This window comes from Nelumbo nucifera, chromosome 6, assembly GCF_055504915.1.
Source record: "Nelumbo nucifera cultivar China Antique chromosome 6, China Antique-T2T, whole genome shotgun sequence".
NCBI classification, from domain to species: domain Eukaryota; kingdom Viridiplantae; phylum Streptophyta; class Magnoliopsida; order Proteales; family Nelumbonaceae; genus Nelumbo; species Nelumbo nucifera.
Genome location: NC_142654.1, coordinates 25,876,278 through 25,900,195, shown reverse-complemented (window position 1 = coordinate 25,900,195; position 23,918 = coordinate 25,876,278). Strand labels below are relative to the sequence as shown.

Here is a 23,918-nt window from a genome sequence, read left to right as displayed (position 1 = left end):
AATGGAACAAAAATGCCCCTTTTAATAATGGATTTTTATGGCTAATTGGTCATTGCCTTATTTACATGAGAAATAAAAGAACATGGGTAAATGCACTTACCCGATAAAGTGTTTCCCAGGAAAAACTTACCCAAGTAACTGCATTTACCCGGGTAAGTAACTTACCGAAAAATGAACAGAGCCTTAGACTAACATTCCAAGTGAGGTCATGTACCTTTGTTATGAGGGCCATTTGATAATTGAATGGCTTATCACTTTGTCTTTAGTGGATAAAGTAATTAAGTAATACAATATTCAAGAGCAAATAATCAGTTTTAGCTTCAGCCATTAAGGCCAAAGAGCATCTCCATCTTCATAGTGTAATCAAGGTTTAAAGTATCGATATGCCTGATGCGCACAAACAAGTGTATCAAGTTCATAACTTTTTCTTTAGTTTTTCTTTTTTCACAATTGTTTTAGGGGTTGGTTGAGGAACATTCTTGACATCATCATCACCCATACCTTTTTTTAACCTGAAGTTAGCTCCATCCAAAAAAAATGGCAATTGCATTTGCTCCAAGATCAAATTAAGGTCCGACATAATCAGGAATGATAGACCAGAGGTCGTTGATCTATTTATAGTAGCCTTTCAGCTAATTTGTGAGTTACTTCATTACAACGCCTGGGGGGTGCATGCAACTAATAATAAAAAATTCAAACTGTTTTAGGAGGGATCTGCAGTCAGCTATCACTAGTCCGATACTCCATGGAGGATCAATACTAATGTCGCGCGGTTTGGCCGAGGGCAACGAGATAAATTTATTCAAGTTTCGAACCTTATTAGAGGACTCGGAGGCCTCAAAAGAGGTTGATCAAAGTCGATGACAGTAAACCGAGGCGAGGACAAAGGTAGCCGAGGACTACTAGCTGAGGCAAGGTCCCTGGTGGCCTGAGGTACTACAAGGCAGAAAGTGTTAGAGGCCTTGGGGTAGATATCCGAGGCGAAGGCTTTGATGCTCAAGTTAGTATGAGGTGTGAAGCTGGGGAGAATGTGAGAGTGATCCTGGAGAAAGTCCTCGGATGCACTAGATCTCTCAGAATTAATGCTAGGTAGATAATATACGTACAGGAAGTAAATGAGTGAGTAAATGTTGTAGTTATTCCGTTCTCGCCCCTTTTCAGGGGCAGTTACCTCTTATTTATACTCGAGCGTGTTGGTGGTAGGTAGAGATGAACGCCTCAGATGAGAGCCGTATGAGGTCAGGCTGCAGGCCCTGGCGATATGCCAAATAGTTAAGTGATTGGCTCCATATGAAGGTAGCAGGGCTCTCGCCTACCATGGTTGACGTTAGCAGGCGTTAGTGGGCTGGGCCAACCTAACCCACATCACTTGCCCCACACTCTTGAAACCGAGGTGAGGCCTCGGCTTCTGCCCGTAATAAGGGTGGTCATTGAAGTGAGGCTTCGGCTTCGGTCATTGGGAGTAGCAGTCGTAATGCCTTCGGATTCGTTAGTTGAGGGGTGCCTTGCAGTGGCGTCGTCTTCGCAGTTCGCGCCGTCGTTCGGAAGCATGAGCAATGCGGATGTCTTGGCCTGGCGGGGGGTGTCCCATATCCCGCACGGGCAGGTCACCCTAGTGAGGCTACTGTTCAGGGGACGGCTGCCCCAGGAATCTTGTGTTTGTCGGGTTGAACGGTCCGCCCGGTGGTCCGCTACGAGCGGGTCTTTCGGTTTGCTCGGCGGGTTATTGCAAGTGGTCTTTGCGGCTCACCCGGTGTCATTTCGCCTTCCAAGGGGATGGGTTAGGAGGCACGGTGAGACTGGTTCACAGGAGCGGGGGACTCCCACGTCCATTGGATCTGCGTCGATCTGAACTGTTGCTTTGAGTGTCATTTTGTTTTCTGAGGGCCTGCTCTAGGGAGCTCCCATGTTCGTTGGATCTGCGCTAATCTGAACCATTGCCTTGGTCGTTGTTTCATCTTCTGAGGGTCTGTGCTAGGTGGCGCATCGCGGTTGGATGCCAGGAGCGGATTACTTTTAGCCGTCAAATTTGGAGAAATCTTGGTCGTTCATTTTCCTTTAAATAGGGGCCCTGGCGGTGCCTTTCTTCTCCATTTGGACTTAGACGTCCTTGCTCTCAAGTGAACGCAGCTCCCTAACTCCCAAGTCTCTATAACTACTTTGCCCCTTTGTTTCTTTGGGACACTCCATCCTTTTTAGGTAATCTCACGATGTCATTTTCAGACTCTGGTCCTAAGTGCCATGAACTCCCAAACATCTCCGGAGGGAGCTCTCCTACAACCCCTTCTCCCTTATCTTCTCTAGCTTCCTTAGTTGTAGTCCCCCATCGACGGGAGGCAGCCATTTTGAGGGAGAGGCTAACCTCGGGGGGTGCCGAAGGTAGTCGTCGGGGATATGACTCTCCCCATGAAAGTGCCGCCTCAGTGTCGCTAAGGGAGCCTGAGGGATCTCCTCTCTCCGAGGGTGATGATGCGGAACTCGTCGCCGGACCAGTAGGGGGGAGTGATGCCCAAAGGGTGGCTGATGTTGGCGTCCCACGTTTGGAGTTTGATAGGTCCTTGGACGTGTGCCAGGTCAAATCCCTGGCGAAGAGGTTCCATATACCTCGGTCCTACAACCTAAAGGTCCTCGACGTGGGCAATAGGTCGTGGAACCCCGAGGAGGGGGAAATCTGCATCTACCAGCATTTTTTAGAGTCTGGCCTTAGGTTTCCTCTCCCAACCTTGATTTTTGAGCTGCTGGCGTTGTACGACATTACCATCAGCCAACTCGTACCTAACGCCCTCTGAACCATCGTGGCTATGATGGTGTGGGCTCGGCCCAGGGGCGTGGAGTTGACGTTGAAACTATTCCATGCCATGTTCGTACCGAGGAAGCATGCTTCCGAGACTAACATGGACTACTTCCACCCGAGGAGGAAGCCAGTGCACAACCCCTCTTCCATTTACGGGTGGAAGGACAAGTTTTTCTACGTATCCTGCCCCGGGGGCTGGCACTTTAGGTCTGACTAGGGGGAGGCCCTCGTCGTCGTCGAGAGATGTCCCTCACTGCTCCATGATGAAGAGGCTACAACAATAGCTCATCTACTTGTGATGGGGACATTCCAGGCGAAGCTGTTGGTGGAGGAGGTCCCCCTCGTCTTCGTTGGGATTAGTCCAGCCCCCCTCGGTAGGAGAGGTTTTGTAGTTAATGTGTCTTCCACATTCTTTTCTCTTTCTTTTTGCTGATGTGCTAACTGCTTTCTTTTGTTGTTTCGCAGAAGTGCCAATGGACGTCAAGGAGCACTTGTTGGCAAAGTCCTGGGCAAAACAGGCCGGGAAGAAGAACAATGGACAAATGCCAAAGAGGTCTAGCGATGGGGTTGCCCCCTGCCCTAGGAAAGGAGGGGGATTCGCAGGTACTCTCCAAGGGGAAGCAGATTGTGGTGGTGCCAAAGAGGACGGTGGAGGCACCAAAGAAGCCCACCACCGAGGAAGAAGCACCTAAGAAGCCCACCACCGAGGAAGAAGCACCTAAGAAGCCCACCACTCGGGGAGAGGTGCCGAAGAGGACTACAGAGGAGCCTGAGGCAGGAAAGAAGAGGCATGTCGTAGACATGCCAAGGGAGGAGCCCCTACAAAAGCTTGCCAACATAGATAGGCAGGCCGAGGAGGTGGTGCGGAGGTCCGCGCCTGGGGAGCGCCCATCTGGGCCTTCATCAGCCCCCCATCAGTACAGGGCGCCTTCGAGAGGACTGAAGGGGCTAACAAAACTTTCCATCCCCAATGGCAGCTCCAAGAGGGGGATTCCATCCGTGACGAGGGGGTTAGCCAGGAGCTGGTCAGCGGGTCCATTCTGCCGAGGGATCGCTACCGCCTTCTGCAAAGTGAACCCAAGGCTATTTACGATGAGGGCTTATACCACTTGGCCGAGGTAAGAATTCTTCAATGCTTCACCATGTGTATGTTCATTTTATTTGTTTTTTGTTTTCATTGATCGGTTTTGTGGAAGGCCTGTCTACACTTCGTCGGCTTGGGGGACCGAACAAGGCTGGCCATGGGCTGCATCGACAAGGCCGAGAAGGAGAAAAAGGCCGCGGAAGAGAAGCTCCAGAAGGTAACTGCTACCACCGAGGAGAAGCACCAAAAGTTCCGCAAGGCGCTTCTGGATGAACAATCGCTTTGGGACCGCCTCGAAGTTCAGTTGCAGGAGGCGCGGCAAGGGCTCTCTAAAGAGCAAGTGGAGCGGGTAAGGATAGAGAGTATTATCATGGAGGCGGAGAGACGAGCTACCGAGGCCAAGGAGAGGGCTGCCAAAGCCCTAAAAAGAGTTGTCGAGGCGAAGGCGAAAGTTTCCGAAGCCCTAGCTTCGGTGAAGAAGTCAAAGAAGGCAGCGACTGAGGCAGTGGAGACGTACAAGAAGTCTTCCGACTACCTGGACGCGTTGGTGGAGTACGCTTCATCATCTTACCTCGACGGCATAGAGGACACTAAGAAGGCACTCCTATTGGTGCTGCTGGATTTTGACGTCGAGGGACTACAAGTGATCCCCGACGCTCCTGCCGAAGATGTCATTCCTCCTCCGGCCCATGACGAGGCGCAAGCGTAGACTTCCCCCCATGTCACTGAACTCACCAAGAGGTCCTCGTGGACCAGGCCTTGTACAAGGACCCCTAAACGATGGTTGGTGCTCAAGCGGAGCTCCTCCCTTCTCATTTTGTTATGTTGTTGTAATAGTTCTATTGTTTTTTTTTTTTGTTTGCACAATGCAAAATTTTGTAAAGGCTGTACAAGGTCAAAATAATTGTGAATGAAGCCATTTTTTGTGTACACTGTGTTTTGCGTATGTTGTTTCTTTCCTTCTTCTCACTTTTCTTTTCTTCTCTTTTTTTTTTTTGTATAGGAGAGGTCCTTGCCTGCTGCATTTGTTTATTTGCATGCTCGTTTCGGCTTGTTTGGATGTTGGAAGCCGAGGGGGAGTCATACGCTCAAGGCAGAGCTCTCCTGGCCTCCAAATCCCGTGCTATCTGAGGCGAGGCTGAAGAGACCTAGCACTTTGGCCAAGGTTCGGGGCCAAAGTATGCCGCCGAGGTACTTGGGTGGACGGAGAGCTATGGCGAAGTAGCACCGTCGGGGTGCATCTCCCTTGACTCGTTCTTACCAAGTGTTCTCTCGGGGGAGGCCGAGGCATCCCACCGGCGAAGTCGAGGGCTCTGCTTCGTTGTTTTCTCTATGCTAAGTGCAGATGGCCGAGGGGGTCACCACGTTCGGAGGTGAGGAGGTGATGTGAAGAGGAACTTTGCTTCATTCATTCATTACTTTCATCAAGAAGTTACATTCATCTATAGTACATTCGTAGGTTCTTCGAGTTCCACGTCCGAGGGACGGGTCTTCCATCTAAGTTTTCCAGTCGAAATGTGTCAGGGGCAAGAGCCTGCTTGATCCGGTAGGGGCCTTCCCAGTTGGGGCCTAGCTTCCCTACTCCAGGTTCAGGAACCATGACCTTCCGGAGGACAAGGTCTCCCTCTCTGTAGTGTCTTTCTTTCACTCTGGAGTTGTAGTAGCGGGTCACTCACTGCTAATAGGCAGTCATCCTTATTTGTGCTTGCTCTCGGGTTTCTTCTAGCAGGTCTAAGTTTGCTCTGAGCGCCTCATCATTTCCGTCCATGGTGTACCTTTGGATCCGAAGCGTTGGTTGGCCAATCTCCACTGGGATCACTGCTTCCATGCCGTAGGTCAGGCCGAAGGGAGTTTCTCTCGCCGCTGTCCGAGGTGTGGTTTGGTACGCCCAAAGGATGTTGGGTAGTTTGTCGGCCCATAGGCCTTTAGATCTATCCAGCCTAGTCTTTAGCCCGTCCAGGATGGTCCTGTTTGTGACCTCGGCCAGGCCATTCGTCTAGGGGTACCCCACCGAGGTGCACTGTTGCCTAACGCTGAGGGAGGTGCACCATTCTCAGAATTTAGCGTCATCGAATTGCTTTCCATTGTCCGTGACCAGCATGTGGCGGAGGCCGAAGAGGCAAACGGTGTTCTTCCATAAGAAGCTCTGAATTGTCTATGCAGTGATAGTGGCTAGGGGTTCAGCTTCCACCCATTTAGTGAAGTAATCCACAGCAACGACGAGGTACTTCCTGCCTCCCGTAGCCTGAGAGAAGGGGCCGAGGAGATCCATCCCCCACATGGCGAAGGGCTAGGGGCTGCTGAGGGCCGAGAGAGTGGTCGCTGGTTAATGGCAGAGGTTGGCATGTCTCTAACACTGATCACATTTCCGCACCAGCTCGGCCGCATCCTTGTGAAGTGTTGGCCAGAAGTACCCTTGCCTTAAAGTTTTCTGGGCTAGGGTTTGGCCGTTGAGGTGATTGCCACAAATGCCTTCGTGAATTTCCCGGAGCACATTCTCGCCCTCCTCCCTATAGAGGCATTGGAGGTAAGGCAAGGTGAAGGACCTCGTATACAACTTTCCTTCTAGTGAAGTGTAATGCGCTACCTATCATCGAAGTTTCTGGGCTTTGTTCCTATCATCCGGTAGCATTTTTGTCAGTAGGAAGTCGATGATACGATCTATCCAAGATGGTTCAACTTCCACGGGTAGTAGTTGGATCTCCTCTATGGAGGTTTGGGCTAGTCTTTCCATTCGCACAGAGCGGTTGAGGGACACATCCAAGTTGCTCGCCAATTTGGAGAGGGCATCAACTCAGGAGTTCGCGGGACTTGCTATAGAGAGAAGAAGCATTGGAAGTGGTGGGCTAACTCTTGAACTTTGGCGAGGTACTTAACCATGCTTTGTTCTATGGCCTCATACTCACCGTTGACTTGGTTCACCACCAGTTGCGAGTCGCTAAGGACTTCGACATGCTTGGAGCCGAGGTCTTGGGCGAGCTGCAACCCTGCCAAGAGGGCTTCATACTTGGCTTCGTTGTTTGATGCGAGGAACTCGAATCTCAGCACATACTCTATGACGGTATTGTCGGGAGTGAGGAGAATGAGGCCCGCTCCACTTCCTTTGGCATTGGATGAACCATCAATAAAAAGTCTCCATGTGGGAGGACCACCCTGGCCGATCGTTCTTCTTCTAGCTCTTCTTCGCGATGACGACTGAGGGGCCCGCTGAAAGTGCTTTCTGCTATGAAGTCAGCCAGGGCTTGCGCTTTGATCGCAGGCCTCGGCCGGTATTGTATGTCAAACTCTAACAATTCTATTGCCCACTTAATCAGGCGTCCCGAAGTCTCTGGCTTAGCGAGGACGGCCCTAAGGGGTTGATTTGTCAAGACTACTATGGAGTGGGCTTGGAAATATGACCTAAGCTTCAGGGTACCGGATCTCAGCGCCAGTGAGGACCTTGCTGACATAGTATACCGGTCTCTGAACTCCATCATCTTTCATTAGGACCGAGCTAACAACTTCGTCCCTGGCTGACAGGTACAAATACAGGGTTTCTCCTAACACTGGCCGAGCAAGGAGCAGGAATGAGGCGAGATACAGTTTAAGCTCATCGAAGGCATGTTGGCATTCCTTCATCCATTGGAAATCTTTCAACTTCTTGATGGCGCGGAAGAAGGGATGGCAGTGGTCTACCAATTTCGACATGAAGCGGTTGAGGGCGGCTATTTTACTGGTGAGCTTCTGAGTCTCCTTCACTGACTGAGGGGGTGCCATGTCTAGTATGGCCTGTACCTTGCTTGGGTTGGCTTTGGTTCCCCTTTGAGTGACGACAAAGCCTAAGAATTTCCCTGAGGTAACCCCAAAGGCATACTTGCTCGGATTGAGCTTCATGTTGAACTTACGCAGAGTATCAAATGTCTCGGCCAAGTCTGAGGTGTGCGCTTTGGCCTTCAGGCTCTTCACCACCATGCCGTCCACGTAGGCTTCGACGTTCCTCCCCATCTGATTCTTGAAAATCTTGTTGACAAGGCGCTGGTAAGTGGCCCCTGCATTCTTGAGGCCGAACGACGTCACTTTGTAGCAATATGTGTCATGCTCAGTGATGAAAGATGTCTTCTCCTCGTCTTCGGGGTGCATCTAGATCTGGTTATTCCCGGATAAGGCATCCATGAAGATGAGTAGTTCATACCCTGCATTGGCATCGACGATGAGGTCTATCCTCGACAAAGGAAAAACTATCTTTCGGGCAGGCTCGGTTAAGGTCTGTGAAGTCAATACAAATCCACCATTGTCCATTCGCTTTCCTTACCAAAACCACATTAGACAGCCAGTTAGGATAATGTACCTCACAGTTGAAGTCGGTGTCAAGTAGCTTGTCAACTTCCTCTCCTATAGCCTTCCATTATTCCGATGCAAAGTTCCTCTTCTTTTTCCGAACTGGCTTAGAGCTCTGGTCCTCGCTCAGCCTGTGAGTAATGACCGTAGGGTCAATTCCAAGCATGTCAGCAGCGGACCAAGCAAATATGTTGGCATTAGTTCTAAGGAAACTCACTAGTTCAGATAGGCGTTTAGGGGGGAGGTTGGCCCGACGCGAACTGTCCTCTCTGGGGATTACTCATCCAGGGGAACCGAGACGAGGTTCTCGGCTCATTGGTTCCTCCCGGGGGTCGAGGCCCTCCAATGATAAGGCCTCCATATTTTTTCCTTTTAGTGTCGCCAAGTAGCATTGGCAGGCGATCTGTTGGTTCCCACGAACGACACCGACGCCGTGCTCGGTGGGAAACTTAAGAGTCAGGTGATAAGAGGACATGGATGCCCCTAGTGCATGAAGGGTTGGTCTTCCCATTATTACGTTGTAGGGAGAGGCAACCTTCACCACTAGGAACTCATGCATCCAAGTCACCTGGTGTGGCGCTGTCCCCACCGCGATGGCAGGGTAATATTTCCTTCTGGCCTGGTGACGCTACTGGAGAAGCCGACAAGAGGAGCGTCAGCTGGCTGGAGCCTCTCTGGCGTGAGCATCATTCTCTCATAGGTGTCATAGAAAATGATGTCGGCTGATGAGTCGCTATCCACTAAAATATTCTTCACCATAAAATTGGAGATGATGGCTGCAACCACGAGGGCATCATCGTGGGGGACAGTAACCCCCTTTAGATCCTCGTTAGTGAAGACAAGGGCATGTGAACCTCTCGGGCTCTGTGGAGAGTCCAGGTATTTCTACTTCTTTGGGGCAGGCTTCTGGATGTTGAGCTGTTTGGCGTAGGCTTTTCGAGCCAAAGTCGAGGCTCCACCTAAGGCCATACCCCCGACAATGACGTTGATGACGCCTACCACTTGCTGGTGCTGCTGCTATTGTTGTTGGGATGACGAGGCGCTGGCCTCTCCTCCGACGAACTACTTGAGGTGTCATCGACGAATGAGGGACTCTATTTCTTTCTTTAGTTTGTGGCAGTCCTCGGTGTCATGTTCGGTGCTGCGGTGGTACTTGTAGTACTTCGTAGGGTTCCCCCTCTTGGGGTTCCACTTTAACTTCATTGGCCACTTCACGAACTTCTCTTCCCCTATCTGCATCAGAATCTGGGTGCGGGTGGAGTTGAGTGGCATGTAGTCCCTGTGGGCCAAGGTGGTGGGCTTCTTGTTGTCTTTGTCGCCATTGTTTCCAGGGTGGTGCTGGTCTCCACTTTTCCTTTTCTTCTCCGGGGGCCCGTCGGGGCGCTCGGCTGCCCTTGCTTGGTTGTCTCTAGCCGAAGCCTCTTCAGCCGCGATGTATTTCTGGGCCTTCTTGAGGAATTTGAGTTTGGTCTTTGGCAGGGTCTTGACAACCGAGCACTTGAGAGCTAAACCAGGGCAGAGTTCGTTGATGGCTGCATGCATGGAGACCATAGGGTCGAGGTCTCGAACTTTGAGCTCTTCTTTCTTGAAGCGGTCGATGTAAGACCGCAAGCTTTCACTCGGCTCCTAATTGAGCGACATCAGAGATACTATGCTCTTCTGGCATCGCTTGCTACTGATGAAGCAGGCAAGGAACATGGTTGTAAATTGCTCCCACGAGCTTATTGATCAAGGAGGAAGAGTGGAGAACCAACGACGAGCAGCTCCCCTGAAGGTAGCCTAGAAGGTCCGGTACGTCAAGGCGTCGGAATAGCCATACAGTATCATGAGCACTCTGAAACCCTCCAGGTGGTCATCGAGGTCAGTGCTTCTGTCATACGTCTCTAGTGTGGGAGCCTTGAAGTGTGGGGGGAGAGGCTCCAAGATGATTTCCTAGGTGAATGTGTCCATGCGATCAGTAGAGCTGTCGTGACTGGTTGGGGCGTTGGCTCGGCTCTCCTTAACTTGGCGGAGCTCGTCCTTGATGGCCCCAATCTCGGCTCGCAACTCAGCAATCCCTGGGTCGGCATGGGCATGGGCCCTACTCTTGTCTTTGTGGACCCGATGGGTGTTGGCTCGGAATCTCGAATACTCCAAGGCAGGGCCGCATGCTCCTCTGCGGGTGCGACGGTCATTCAGAATGTCCCTGAGGTCTGAGACGGGAGGTGGAGTGGGATGGCGTCGGCTCTCGCCTCGGGAGTGAACTCCAGGGCAGTCGAACTACCTACCATCATCCTGGGGACCTCCCTACGACAGCGGTGGTGCTATTCCGAAGATTGATGATTGTCTTCGGATTGAGCGGGCACACTCTCCCTTCGGCTCGGAGGACAGACATTCCTTCGATGTTAGTCTGGGAGGTTGTTATTGCCCGATTCTGATGGTTCGGCCAATGGATTACCGTGGCCGAGAACCGGTATCTCGATGTTCTCATGCTAACCCTGATCCTCTGACTCCCCAGCGGGACAATCGCCTTGAGAGGGACCTCCTGCTCGGGGGCAGACTTCTTCCATTTGTAGGTAACCAGGTTTGGGGTGTTCCTAGCTCTCCTCACCATGGCTTCTGAGCTTACAGGGATTTTGGATCTTAGAGTGTTATTATTGTTTATCCTAAAGTGGGGGTCGTTTTAGCAACCACTTTCCCACAAACAGTGCCAATTGTTGTCGTGTGGTTTGGCCGAGGGCAACGAGGTAAATTTACTCTTCAAGTTTCGAACTTTATCCGAGGACCCCGAGGCCTCGAAAGAGGTTGACCAAAGTCGAGGACAGCAAACCGTGGCAAGGACTAAGGTAGCCAAGGACTACTGGTTGATGCAAGGTCCCTGGTGGCCTGAGGTACTGCAAGACATAGAGTGTCAGAGGCCTCGAGGTGGATACCCGAGGTGGAGGCTCCGATGCTCAAGTTAGTATGAGGTGTGAAGCTGGAGAGAATGCGAGAGTGCTCCTGAAGAAAGTCCTCGGATGCACTAGATCTCCCAGAATTAATGTTAGGCAGATAATGTATGTGTAGGAAGTAAATGAGTGACTAAATGTTGGAGTTACTCCGTTCCCGCCCCTTTTCAGGGGTAGTTACCTCTTATTTATACTCGAACGTGCTGGTGATAGGTAGAGATAAATGCCTCGGATGAGAACCGTACGAGATCAGGCTGCAGGCCCTGACAGTACGCCAGATAATTAAGTGATTGGCTCCATACGAAGACAGTAGGGCTCTCACCTACTGTGATTGACGTTAGCAGGCGTTAATGGGCTGGGCCCTCTAGTCATATGTGGGCTGGGCCAAGCTAACCCACATCTCATACCATCGTCAAGTACAATGTTTTTTACACCGACGACCCAAATAGCAGCGATATCCAAATCTCTTTCCAATTTTAAACATCCACAAAAAGCCAAGCCATAGCTTCATTTTCCTCCAGCGATGAGCATATAAAGGTGTAGTTCTTCCTAATTCCTATCAACTCCACATCCCTTCAATGAATAAGTGCCATGAACACTAGTATTATGTTGCCTTGATGGTTTTCGTGCCTCCACAGAACACAGAAGCAGTCTTTCATTGACTCCAATTTTGATACATGGGTATCATGGACGGTCCTGTCCTGTACCAATGCCTTGTAACCTGACTCATGCCTGTGAACTCACCATGAGGGGTTTTCTGCAAATTTATCTTGAGCAATCGCCGGTAGGGGTGTATCGGGCAAGTTGATACTTTTTTACTTTTTTATTTTTTTTAAAACCAGTTCAGAGGGCCAGTTTAGGGTTCCTCCACCCCCTAAACCAATCAGACCCCTGATACACCCACTATAGGGACGTATTGGAGAGGTCCCGAAATGATACATATCAGCTGATACATGTGGATACTTTGAACCTTGAATCAAATTCACTCGACAAAATAATGCTACATCGAATCTTTTTATGGACTACTTCATAATTCCAGGTTTTTGCAGAGATCAAATCAACCCCCCACAACACCCGACAGCACATCCCCGCCATGTATTGGAAACATCTCCCAATAATAATACAAAAAATAATGATGTCATCATTGGGAGGTGTTCCCACTACAAGGGGGAGATGTGCTGTAAGACATTGTGGGGGTCTGATTTGAACTCGTTTTTGCACAAAGATCAATGAGTTCAGCAACCTTCATTATATCAGCCACAATAACATTTCCCTAACATGCTCAAAAACTAGATCTGCTCCCAACAAACACTTCCAACAAGTCGCCCAAGACAATAAACCACACATCAGAAACATCTCCCCATGAATGACAAGGGTCCGGCCCCTGTTCCAATCATATGAGGTCAGCTACATGGATCCTGTTATGATGTTAATGATAATCAAGCATCATTTCTGATACCTCATGCTCAGCAGCAAATTCAGCACCGTGATTGAATGAATATTTTTGGGTGCATTTGGATCAATACACCTACAAATGTTGATTATTTAAAATGCCCCAGAGTTGCTAACTTGGCCAATCATGGCGTTTCAACACCATGTTTTTTAATGTCCAAGCTTCAACAGCAAATCCACACTCCTGTATATTATATTCAGATGCATGGGAGGTTATATGATAAACAACAATTTAATGGTCTATAAAGCATATATACCATTTGATATTAACGTTAGAAAGCTTTGGAAAGATTATATATTGCGGGAAAAAATAAAAACATTCAATAATTCTTTGCTTGTGCTGTGGTCAATATACAACAAAAAGGCCAATTGCCAGTCAATAATCTCACAACCGACTGGGCAAGTTTGCTAAAACATTTATAGACATACTTTGGAATTCATTTCATCAATAAACACAATGGAAAAGAAGGGAAGAATATCAAGGACCACGAGCTGCGCTAAAACAAAAACAGCCATGGGGAACCTGGTCCTCTGGTATCATGCCGCCTCCTCTGCTTGTGTCAACTGCTTCCAACAATCTCACCACCTCATCCATCTCAGGCCTTCTATCTGCATTTGCATCCCAGCATTTACGCATGATATTTGCAAATGAGTTAGGACAACATCTAGGTATTTCTGGTCGCAAATTCTGTCAAAAATCACAAGTAAAGCTCACATCAACATCAATAATTTCAAGTAACACCAACCTACAATTGTAATTAGACAAAGGCATACATTCTAATTATATAAACTTGATTTTTTTTTATTTAGAACACATAAATCTCCATGTTGCAATTGCAAAAATAACAAACCTTATACGCATCATAAAAGACTGCAATTTGACCAAGGTAAATCAATTTAACATAAATTTATGTTAAAAATTGCTAGGAGCCGATAATAGATTTTGCCACTCTAATAAATATAGGAATAGATGACATGCATAGGCTGTTGATAACAATAAGACACTGTTTTTGAAGATTAAGTTGTGCATTTGACCTGTGATATTATACATATAAGAAACTTGGAATAATATAGATGAATTGTAGAAAGCAATTATAATACATAATCTTAAGGCTGCAAATGGATCAGACCAAATTGGGTAATATCTAGATCCAAATTTGATTCATTAATATTCGGATTGCAATTGGATAATGGATAGCATTAATGAATTAAACTAAAATGGGAAAAAAATTGAAAACTTGTATGAATCTTGAACCTATGACTATTTAGTAAAATACATCATTGAAACCAATTTTACTAACAAATAAAATATAAGTTTTTTAAGTATATATATATATATATATATAAATCAAACCAGAGGATGGAATTCAGACCACCCTTGACTGGATTGAATTTGAAAACTTGTCATCTTAAACAGTTGGGACTACCAGAATTTACCCATAGCAATTAATAAGTGCTGACAAAAAGCACTTATATGGTCCACATAACAAATTGGTCAACAAGGAAATTGAAGCATATCAGTTAGATCCACCAGCATCAAAATGTTCGACTTCTGAAACACTGAAAACCATCTATAAAAAGAAATATCGAATGACAGAATGTGAAACAACAGGCAATACAAACATCCAGATGCCACTAGCAATTTTCTACTACCTGTCGTACAACTGCAGATGAGACTTCAGAAAAGCTAAGATCAGCATATGGCATGTCGCAACAGTAGATTTCCCATAAACATATGCCAAAACTGTAGACATCACATTTTCTATTGTAAGGCTTACCATCAAGGACCTGCAAAGAGTGTTGTTAGTAATTTTTCAAGTCAAAGAAAATAATTGTAGAAAATAACAAAGAAAGAACACAGTTCTTCCAAGTTCAAGTACTCTAGTTGCAAATTCGGAAAAAAAAAAGTACTCTAGTAGTAAATATAGTTTATGTGGTGTCAACAAACTATTTGCCATATTCATTAGACATCTTCTAAGGTTAACAACTTATCCTTTTAATTTTTAGATAAATGAACTCAACTATCATTGAAGATGACCCAAATAATCTAAAATTTTATTTCATAAATGTCTAAATATCTACAAAAAAGTGAGGATACCTCTGGGGCCATGTAGCCAAGAGTACCAGTTTCACCAGTCATGTCCCTTGGATTTTGAGCTTCAACACGAGCAACCCCAAAGTCCGCAATTTTTAAATTTCTATGAGAATCTAGCAACATATTTTCAGTTTTGACATCACGATGCACAATCTTCTTTGAATGTAGATAACTTAAACTGCAAATTAGAAGAAAACTGATTATTCATTTATCAAAAAATCCATGGTACAAACTTTTCAACTCAACCATAAGAAAGGTTACTCACCCTCTAGAAAGGTCCAAAGCAAGTTGTATCACAATTTTATATGCAAGTTTTTTCCGTCTGTTTCTTATCAAAAATTGCTTTAGTGTCCCACCTGGAAGATATTCCACAACCACACAACATGCTCGAGAAGGAAAAGAACTCTGACCCTCACTTGAAGGAATCCTAAGATTTGAGGTTCCCATTGAAGCTCCAACAAACTACAACAAAGAAGATACATACAAGTTACAAGATGACCTTAGAGGTTTTAATATGATTAACAAAAAATAAATTATACCTTGCACTTTTTTTGGAATATTACTATTTCAAATCTTCAATTAAAGTCATACATAAAAAAATCAAATACATTTCAAACCTTCAATAGCTTCACCTTCATATGATTAACTGCTCAACCATCCAGGACTTGAGGATATGGTGTATGTGCTTGAAAAGTATGAACAAAGAAATTTACCTTCGTAATATTGGGATGATCAAGCTTATTCCAAACAGCAACCTCTTGCCGAAATGATGCCCGAAGAGCAGCAGTTTCTGCACTAGTGGCAAAACCATCCTCTCCCCAATCCAATACCTTCACTATAATATTGAAAATAATATTGTATTGTGAGATTTTAATTGGGACTTAGATTCGTTTCATAAATAACAGTAAATAATCCATTCAAAGTGCTAAATGTTTGTAGTTCATACGAGCGGATGGAATAATATTTTAGCATTATGCCTTAATAAAGCCACCTCTCATTCTCTCAACAGGATAACACAGATAGTATATTGTATATAAATATTGAAAGGTAATGTAAACCAACAACTTCAAAGCAACCGACTAGTAAAGCCAACAATTAAATATCAAGTGAAGATACTGGCTACATGATAACATCAGCAAAATGAAATAAACAAAAGGCATAGGTCTTGGGCATGGTCTCTTAGTGTATGCCAAACAAAGACCCTCCTCCAAAAATGTATGCCCACATTCTAAAAATAAATATTCAACCTAACCATCTGCTTCATTATAGTATGAAAAATAATACCATGTAAAGAGTGCAGTTAGATGAATGAGTTGTTACTGTTGTGAATTAAACCACAAAAGTTTAAGCATCAATACTAATATTAATAATCTAACTAATTATCTAGTAACTTCCAACTAAAATAAGGCAACCCACTATCATTTCAGTTAACACCAAGGCATTAAATTTTGGTTTTTCTTTTTCAATTGGGTTTCAACTAAGAGACCAAGTTCTATTCAAAATTTCTCTGAATTTCAATAATCTGTACATAAACAAGAATTATGATATTAGCTGTTACAACTCCTAGCATTGGGATTGGAGTTGAACCCTATATAATCTTCTCTAGTTGCAACCCTTGCAGCTCCTACTCTCCATGTAAAAATAGTGACCTCATGGAGTCAGGGGTCCAAAATTGATAAGGATAGACATCCCTGATTACAGCAACAGGAATGAGATATAATTATTTGCAAATGCTCTGCCCATCAAAAAATAGTAAGGGGTTCATAATATGAAGTTGGCATACTCCAATCCACCAATTTCTGAACATTGCCCACCTATCACGTTAAAAAACACTAAACTATTTTTCAATCCAAAGGTTTTTAAAAAAGGTTATCAGATTTAACCAAGTTTCCCTTCAATTGTTAGAAAAAAAAAATATATTGATAATTATTTTCTCTTGTATGCATTTCAAAATTGCATCTTGTAAAATTATGTTCTTTATAACCAATAGTAATGTTACTAATATACGAGTCCGGGTCTGATGAAACAAAAATGCTGTATACAACACCCAACAACTGCACATCAAGAACATCTCTTATGTCATTCGTGCAGAGATGTTCCCAATGTGCAGTTGTAGTGCCTTGTGCACAGGATTTGGCCAATATTTTGTGGTCAAGAACTCCTACTATACTTTTTTTTATAAATATATACTTCCCTAGATTTTAGGATAGAAGAAAAATACTTCACAGGGAATAATATTTTAGAAACCATCTTTAATGAAATAAAAGTGTCTTAAAGATCTAGGAAAAAAGAGCTTAAGGTTAGGAATTAGGATATCAGGTCTCTGGAAGAGGATAATTTTATCCTGAAGGAGAGTGCATAAGTGACCAATCAGTCATCTAAATATAAGAAAATTTTTTATGAAATTATAAATTTTTTTGAGAAAAGATGATGTAAATTTTATTAGATTTCAGAAATAAAAATACAACAGAACACCCAAGGGGAGCCCCTTGGGAATCAGACACCCCCCCCCCCCCGAACAAGATTACAACCCAAATAAGCTTCTTGCCCTCAACAAAGCCCCTATGGCCGAGGTATGGAGCCCTTTTGCAGCCACAAATTATAATTTTTGACGAAATTACAAATAATTCCATGAACTTCCTATGTTTAACTCTATTATTGTTAATCCAGGAAAAAGTAAGAGTAGATGCACATAGTTACCAAAAAAAACAGAGAGCAGATGCACATAATAAAATGTTTCCCCTCAATCGGTAACCTATAGTATCCCCAGTGTTTTAAAAGTGCAAGGCGAGGTGCACCCCTTTTTGAAGCAAGGTGCAAAAATACAAAAAGAAAAAAATCAAAAATTACCAAAATGCCAAAAAAAAATGCAAAAAGATAAAAAATATTAAACATAATATTAATAAAAAATATAAACTTAAGTTTTAAAATAAATGTTTGAAAAAACCTATTACCTAAAATTAAAATACATAAACATAACATGTAAAGTGAATTCAAATGAAAATTTAAAAATAAAATCAAACATACAAAACATCTTTAAGCATGTAAAACCCACAATCTTTTTATTTCCTCAATTGCATTACTTCAAATAGTTAATGTGATGTAAAATGTCTTGTATTCCTAATTCTACGAGCCATGTTTGTACCAAGTCCCTCGAGGCAAGTGCAAACAAGTCCATGTTACCCCCTATTTGCTAATGTTGTTCATTTACTCATCCTAATAAAATATCTTCTTAAAAGGCAATTAAAATTTTAAAACCTTTTCTTTGTATAGGGATTAAGACTTTTTAAGACCCTAACATGGACTTCTTTGGGCTTGCCTCGAGGGACTTGGCTGGGTGTCCGGGGGGCAGAACCCACAGCCCGTCTGCTAAGTTCAAAAAAGAACAAAAAGCACAAATAATAAAAAAGTGCACGCCTGGGCTGAAGTGGAAGGCGCACTAGGCGCCCGCCTAGGAGCACCATGCGTGTGCCTTTTGAAAGTGTTGCGCCTAGGGCCAAGGTGAGGCACATACCTTAAAATGAGCGTTGCCTGAGACGTGCCTTTTCAATCACTAAGTATCTTAATGTCATGTATAACAAACCAGATGGAACCACTGACACATAAATGTAAATTGATAAGAAACAGCCAACCAAGTACAATCATAACCAGTCTTATGCTCCCTCCACCATTTTCTTTATCATCTCTCACTTTCACCTGCTTCTGAACTACCAATTCTACTCTAAAATTCTAAATTGCTTTCCTTATGCAAAAACTTAACCCCTTCTATTGTCATAAAGAAGTTCCTAATAATGTCCTTTCAGCTACATTTGTAATTTTGAATTTCTCATTGCCATGAAACAACTCCAAATTGTATTTTCTTAAGAAAAGTGAATTGAAGTGAAATAAAGTGCCCGTTTTCTCAAAAGATAAAAACAAAGGTTGTGCAATTGGCTTCAAAAATTTAGTGGGACTTCCATAAATGTTTCTCTCATATAGAGTTTTTTCCCTCTAGAAAACATAGAAAATTAGAATACTATTTTCAGAGAAAACATAGTAGCACCTGCAGATATCCTTTCTTTTTCAAGCTTTATGCTTTAGAATCTAGGTTGGACCCTCAACAGTCCAGTTAATTTAAAATTTTCTAATTCCTTTTTGTTGACAATCAAATGACTTTATGAAATGGTAAAATTCCTTCATTTTTTTATTTTATTTTAGTTTTTATTACAGCTATGAAGCACCCAGCCAGACATGAAATTACTTCACAAGGGGTTTTAAGATGTCAAAATGCAAAACAATTTTTTCTAAAAACTTAGGTTCTAAACCATATAGAATAGTGGTCCAAAACCAAAACTTGAATCTTTGGTTTTGTACCAAACAAAATTTCTAACAACTAGAACCAATTTTCTTCTACCTAGGAAAAAAACGGAATAAATAAAACATGTAATGTTACATCATCATCATGTAAGCCTTATCCCAACTATATGGGGGATAAGGTTTTAATGATGATGTTAAATACAGAAGAGAATAGAATATTAGCATGCCTTTTTTATTCTTGTAAATAATTTTAAAGATGCTATATGTGCAAAAGAAAGAGATATTGAAGGGGAATTGACAAATGAACTATTAGTGGGAGAGTCTTTTCCAAAGAAGAAGAGGTACAATGAAAATTTTCCCAAGGTATGATTGGCATAGGGCTGCAAACAAGTTGGATCAGATCCGATTCGAATCCGATATCGATCCATTAAGAGGTGGATTCGGATATCCCTCTTGATCCTACAAATCGGATTGGATCAGAAAAGCCGATCTGTTAACCTAACGGATCGAATTCGGATATTGGCTGATCCTATCCGTTGTGGCCCGATCCGATCCATTAATTATGAAATATATATTCTATATATTATTTATAAATTATAAATTATATATTTTAATATATTATTATATTATATAAATAATATAATATATTATTTATATTACATAATATAAATATAAATATAATATGATATTTATAAATATAATATAAATATTATTACATTCAAATTCGAATTCGAATCATGCTTTTGAAAATCCGACGGATCCTTATCGGATTCGGATCAGTCGGATTTTCTTAATGGATTGGATCAGATGTGCCCTTACCAAATCCGATCCAATCCGTTTGCAGCCCTAGATTGGCAATTTCAGAGGCATATCAGTATAGAGTGGAATTTCTAATAACTGGCAGAAATAGGAATTTAGAGAGAATTATGGGGTCAAAGATAAGAAATAGACCACATATCACAAAAGCAAACAAAACTTAAAATCATAATTCAAGGAGGTTCTGCATGTCTATGGGGCAAAAGAATCAAAAAGAGAATAATAGAAAACCATGAAATGAAAAATGCTCCACTGTTGCACCATAGTCTTGGTACTAGCACCACTTTTGGTGATACACACACCCATAAATATTGCATGCAAGCATAATGGATTGCCTCTACAATATGAAACCCATGCTATAGAACGACAATATATGCTGAATTGGTTTTCCCAAGATCCTCTTATGTATAGAGCGCATCGGGCGTATTGTACCGTATCATATCTTTAGGGGTCCAATACCCCTGTTTGCAGGTGTTTTTGGGAACCCTTTTTTAATGAATAATATATACAAAAAATATGTATAAAACCGAAATTTGGAAAAGAAAAAACATAAAAAGTGCATGGCTTAAAGTACTGACACACCTCTGCCGATACACAGGAGTGTATCGATACTTTGAACCATGTCTAGGACAGATTATGAAATAAAACAACATGCATGACTCCTTTTCTGAAAGAAGACACTATATAGTATAAAACAATGGAACAAAATCCACAGATTGTCGAGTAAATACAAATATGAAAGTTCAGTAAATTCAGAGTTCCAAAATTCATCTCTGATATCTCCACTAGGAGTTAGTGTCCAATATTCTATAACAGGTAAATACGCAAAGAGTAGTTGCCATTAGGAGCATTAACTATTAGGTATTCTACAGTCATGAAAAAAATTATACATTAGAAAAGTGTGACTAATTTTCCTCACATTCATAAGGAGCATAAAAATTAGGCTTGAGCCATAAAAAAGTTAAGTAAGAAGGTATAACTTTTCTTTCAGTCTTTATACATTAGAAAGCTGACTAATTTTGGATGCAGAACGCATGCAAATATGTGTGTGTGACACACACACAAATACACAAACCCAAGACTGTACATAAAAGACATCATATTCAAGCCTATGATTAAGAAGAATACAATACAATAGGACCAGGAATCAAGGTGCATTTTTCAACAAGTGGATCATCACTATGGGTCTGTGGGGCCAAATGAGTGCTGGCTAGGGAGAAATTAAACCATACAAAGGCAACATCTTATACATATATTCCATGCATAACTTACCAGTTCACCACACACATAAAGGTGCCTCTCATTCCTTGCATCATCTAATCAATGTAAGATTTAATTTGCTTTTTTTTTCAATATTTTTTGCTGTCTACCTCAGATTCTATACAAGAAAATCCTATTCCAGGAGCTAGACAATAAGTTTATATCTCTTTTCTGTAAAGTTCTTTACTCTATGCATTGACTAGCCCTTATTGAACACATTCATACACAAGGAAATTTGTCTAACTGATCCACAACATTTGGACTCAGACTTTGTTGATTTTCTCTCAATTTAACTGATCTAAGACTTTGTTAATCAATTAATTGGCGAATTAACTATTGAATTCATTTCAAAACCTTCTCTGCTACAGATGAGTTGAGGACAACTAATATATATAGGCAAGAACCAGGATGGTTCTCTTGATAGATATTGTATAGATGCTTCTTCTACTAAGAACAGGTTGTCAATGAAACCTTCCAGTTCATATTGACATGAGCCAGACAAGGCTCTCCAAATAATGTAGTATAGATATTAATAGAACTTTTTTCCCAACTACTATATGGACTTTTTTAATTGAAGAAAGGAGTTATAACCAAAACAATAATCAAATCTTGGAAACTAAATGAAGAACAAGCTATGAAGGTTCAAAATCATAATTTTGTTTTTGATAAATAGGTTCAAAATCATAAATTTAGACAGTGAGAAAACAGATAAACAAGACTAGTACAAAATCTAACACCAGGACTAAATTTTCTCCAGGTTCATGCAAAATCCAACTAGGATGTGATGAATAATGACAATAATGTTACCTGCAACATCTTGCCCATCATAAACACCTCGAAAAACAGTACCATAAGTCCCATGAGCAATAACGTTTCTTATGTCCAGTTTAGAGAGATCAATTTCCCACTCTTCCTTTGTCCTTGGGAGCTCCTTATTTCTTGACCAGACCATGCTCAGGTGCTTCTCCAGCTGGACATCCAAGGCCTTCAAATCAATCTTATCTGCTCTGAAAAACATATCATTGCTACTCATGCTTCCCACCCCCCTCACTTTTGGACGCAAGGCTCCCTCTCCAACATCAAAATTCTCAGCTGCTCCAGCACTTCTACCTTCCACACCGTTCCTTGAACCCATTTTTGTGAATCCTGAAGAAAATTTCAGAAGCCCAGAAAAAGGATACCGGGAAAAACCACAAACACTAGAGAAAACCTCAAACCAGCTAAAAAGGCTCAATCAATTGCAAGCAATTTGGCAAAACTCAATCCAATTATAATCAATAAAGACCTAATCAACAAAAATTCTCATTGTGCTGGCATCATTACAATCGTTGACGTAGAAATTCCCTGCAAAGAGTGCCAAAATCAGAGAAATGAGACCAGAAAGGGAAGACAATTTAATGGGAAAGACCACCTTTGCCTCTCAATTCCTAGTTAAAACCGACCACCAGCTTTTTCACTGGGTCAAGCACCAATCAATTTTTTTTCTTCTCTATTCTGTGGAAGAAAAAAAGAATCCACAAAAGATCCAATAAACCCCGAATTTGCAATCCCAGTCCAGTTCCAATTTCCTCCTGTATCGACCTAGAACACCAAACTAATAATTATAAACACAAAAAGAATAAATAAAATCAAAACCACTAGAAAAGGAATTGATCTAATAAACCCTGAATATCCTAATTCCAACTCCACGATATTGACTTAAGACCCAACAAACAATTCTAACCACTAGTGAGTTTTTCCCTTGAAAAAAAAAAAAGAAACTAAACCAGCACGCCAAGGAGAAAAAAAAAATAATGGCCTTTATCAGCTCAAAATTGCTAAATTCATTGTCAGCTATACTCCCTTCTTTCTAACTTAAAAATTCCCACCACTAACCTGTAACGACTCAGAACAAAAAAGATAAAAATTTTAAAGTAAAAGTGAACAGCCCACCACCCACGGCAATTAAACCCAACAAAATTCCAAACGAAAAAAGGCTCGAATTCAAAGACCAAAAAAAACCGCCAAATGAGGAAAAGCAAACCAACGGGATGAAAATAGATAGATAGCTAAAGGAAAAGAAAGAGCTGCGTTGATAAAGAGGGGGGATGATAGAGGGAAGGCGAGAGCGAGAGAGACGGAATGGTTGACCAAAATTGAAAGAATGGGTGGTTAAAGCCTCAAGTCGAGTGGCTTTTGTCAGATGGAAAACGCAGTTGTAGACAGTAGAGCCCATGACATCATTATCGACATCAGCGGCTCAATCTATTGCGACCGAAAGTAGGGTTCCATTGGAAGAGATTTAAAGCAAAAGCAAATAATATATATTTATTTATGGAAATTAAAATAATTAAAATAATTAAAAAAAAATAGGAGGAGAAGAAACAGAAGAAGAGCCGGATTAAGAAAATGAAAGAAGAAGAAGAAGAAGAAGCAGAAAAGAAGGAAGAAGAGATGAAAGATGAGAGTTGAGAAAACCGCAGCAATCAAAACCTAAAATCAGACACAGCAGGGAAGAGGGCGTACTGCGTACAAGTGCAAAACTCTCTTCCCAGTTCCCTCCCTCTCCTTTTAACGAATTTACCGGTTCATTAAAAGAATTCTTTAAAGGACTAAACTGCCCTCCTTGTGACAAAAGTACTCTTTATCCTTTTATTTATTTGCCTTCACATGAGGTGGAGATGGCCTTAGAATTTCCAGATTTTATCAAAATCAATGTGGGGAATAATATAACCACATCACCCTAGGAATGTCTGATGATATCCACACAAGTGGACCATATAACTATCGATCTATTCTATTACCATATAATAGAAGCAAAAAAAAAAAATCTATTACCATATAAAAGCGGATACGTCTATCCCTCATGCAATTAAATCAAAATATCATGTATCAAAT

The 23,918-nt window shown here is 42.6% G+C and overlaps 1 protein-coding gene across 1 annotated transcript; it reads right to left on the bottom strand.

The window, feature by feature from the left end:
- Nucleotides 1-12,872: 12,872 nt before the first annotated feature.
- On the bottom strand, nt 12,873-23,583 carry LOC104598642 (Protein kinase superfamily protein). The gene is made up of 6 exons (XM_010260810.3): nt 21,849-23,583; nt 15,383-15,504; nt 14,935-15,131; nt 14,673-14,847; nt 14,228-14,362; nt 12,873-13,262 (listed from the first exon to the last, which is right to left on the bottom strand). The coding sequence occupies exons 1-6, from the start codon at nt 22,174-22,176 to the stop codon at nt 13,053-13,055; spliced, it is 1,167 nt and encodes a 388-aa protein (XP_010259112.1). The 5' UTR covers nt 22,177-23,583; the 3' UTR covers nt 12,873-13,052.
- Between the last annotated feature and the right edge of the window lie 335 nt (nt 23,584-23,918).

Excerpts from the sequence above, each read along its gene's own strand:
- LOC104598642 (XM_010260810.3), bottom strand. The coding sequence starts at position 22,176 with ATGGGTTCAAGGAACGGTGTGGAAGGTAGAAGTGCTGGAGCAGCTGAG. Across the intron at positions 15,505-21,848 it reads TGATGGGCAAGATGTTGCAG|TGAAGGTATTGGATTGGGGA; the intron begins GTAACATTATTG and ends TCAATATTATAG. Across the intron at positions 14,363-14,672 it reads TTGGCTACATGGCCCCAGAG|GTCCTTGATGGTAAGCCTTA; the intron begins GTATCCTCACTT and ends CACTCTTTGCAG.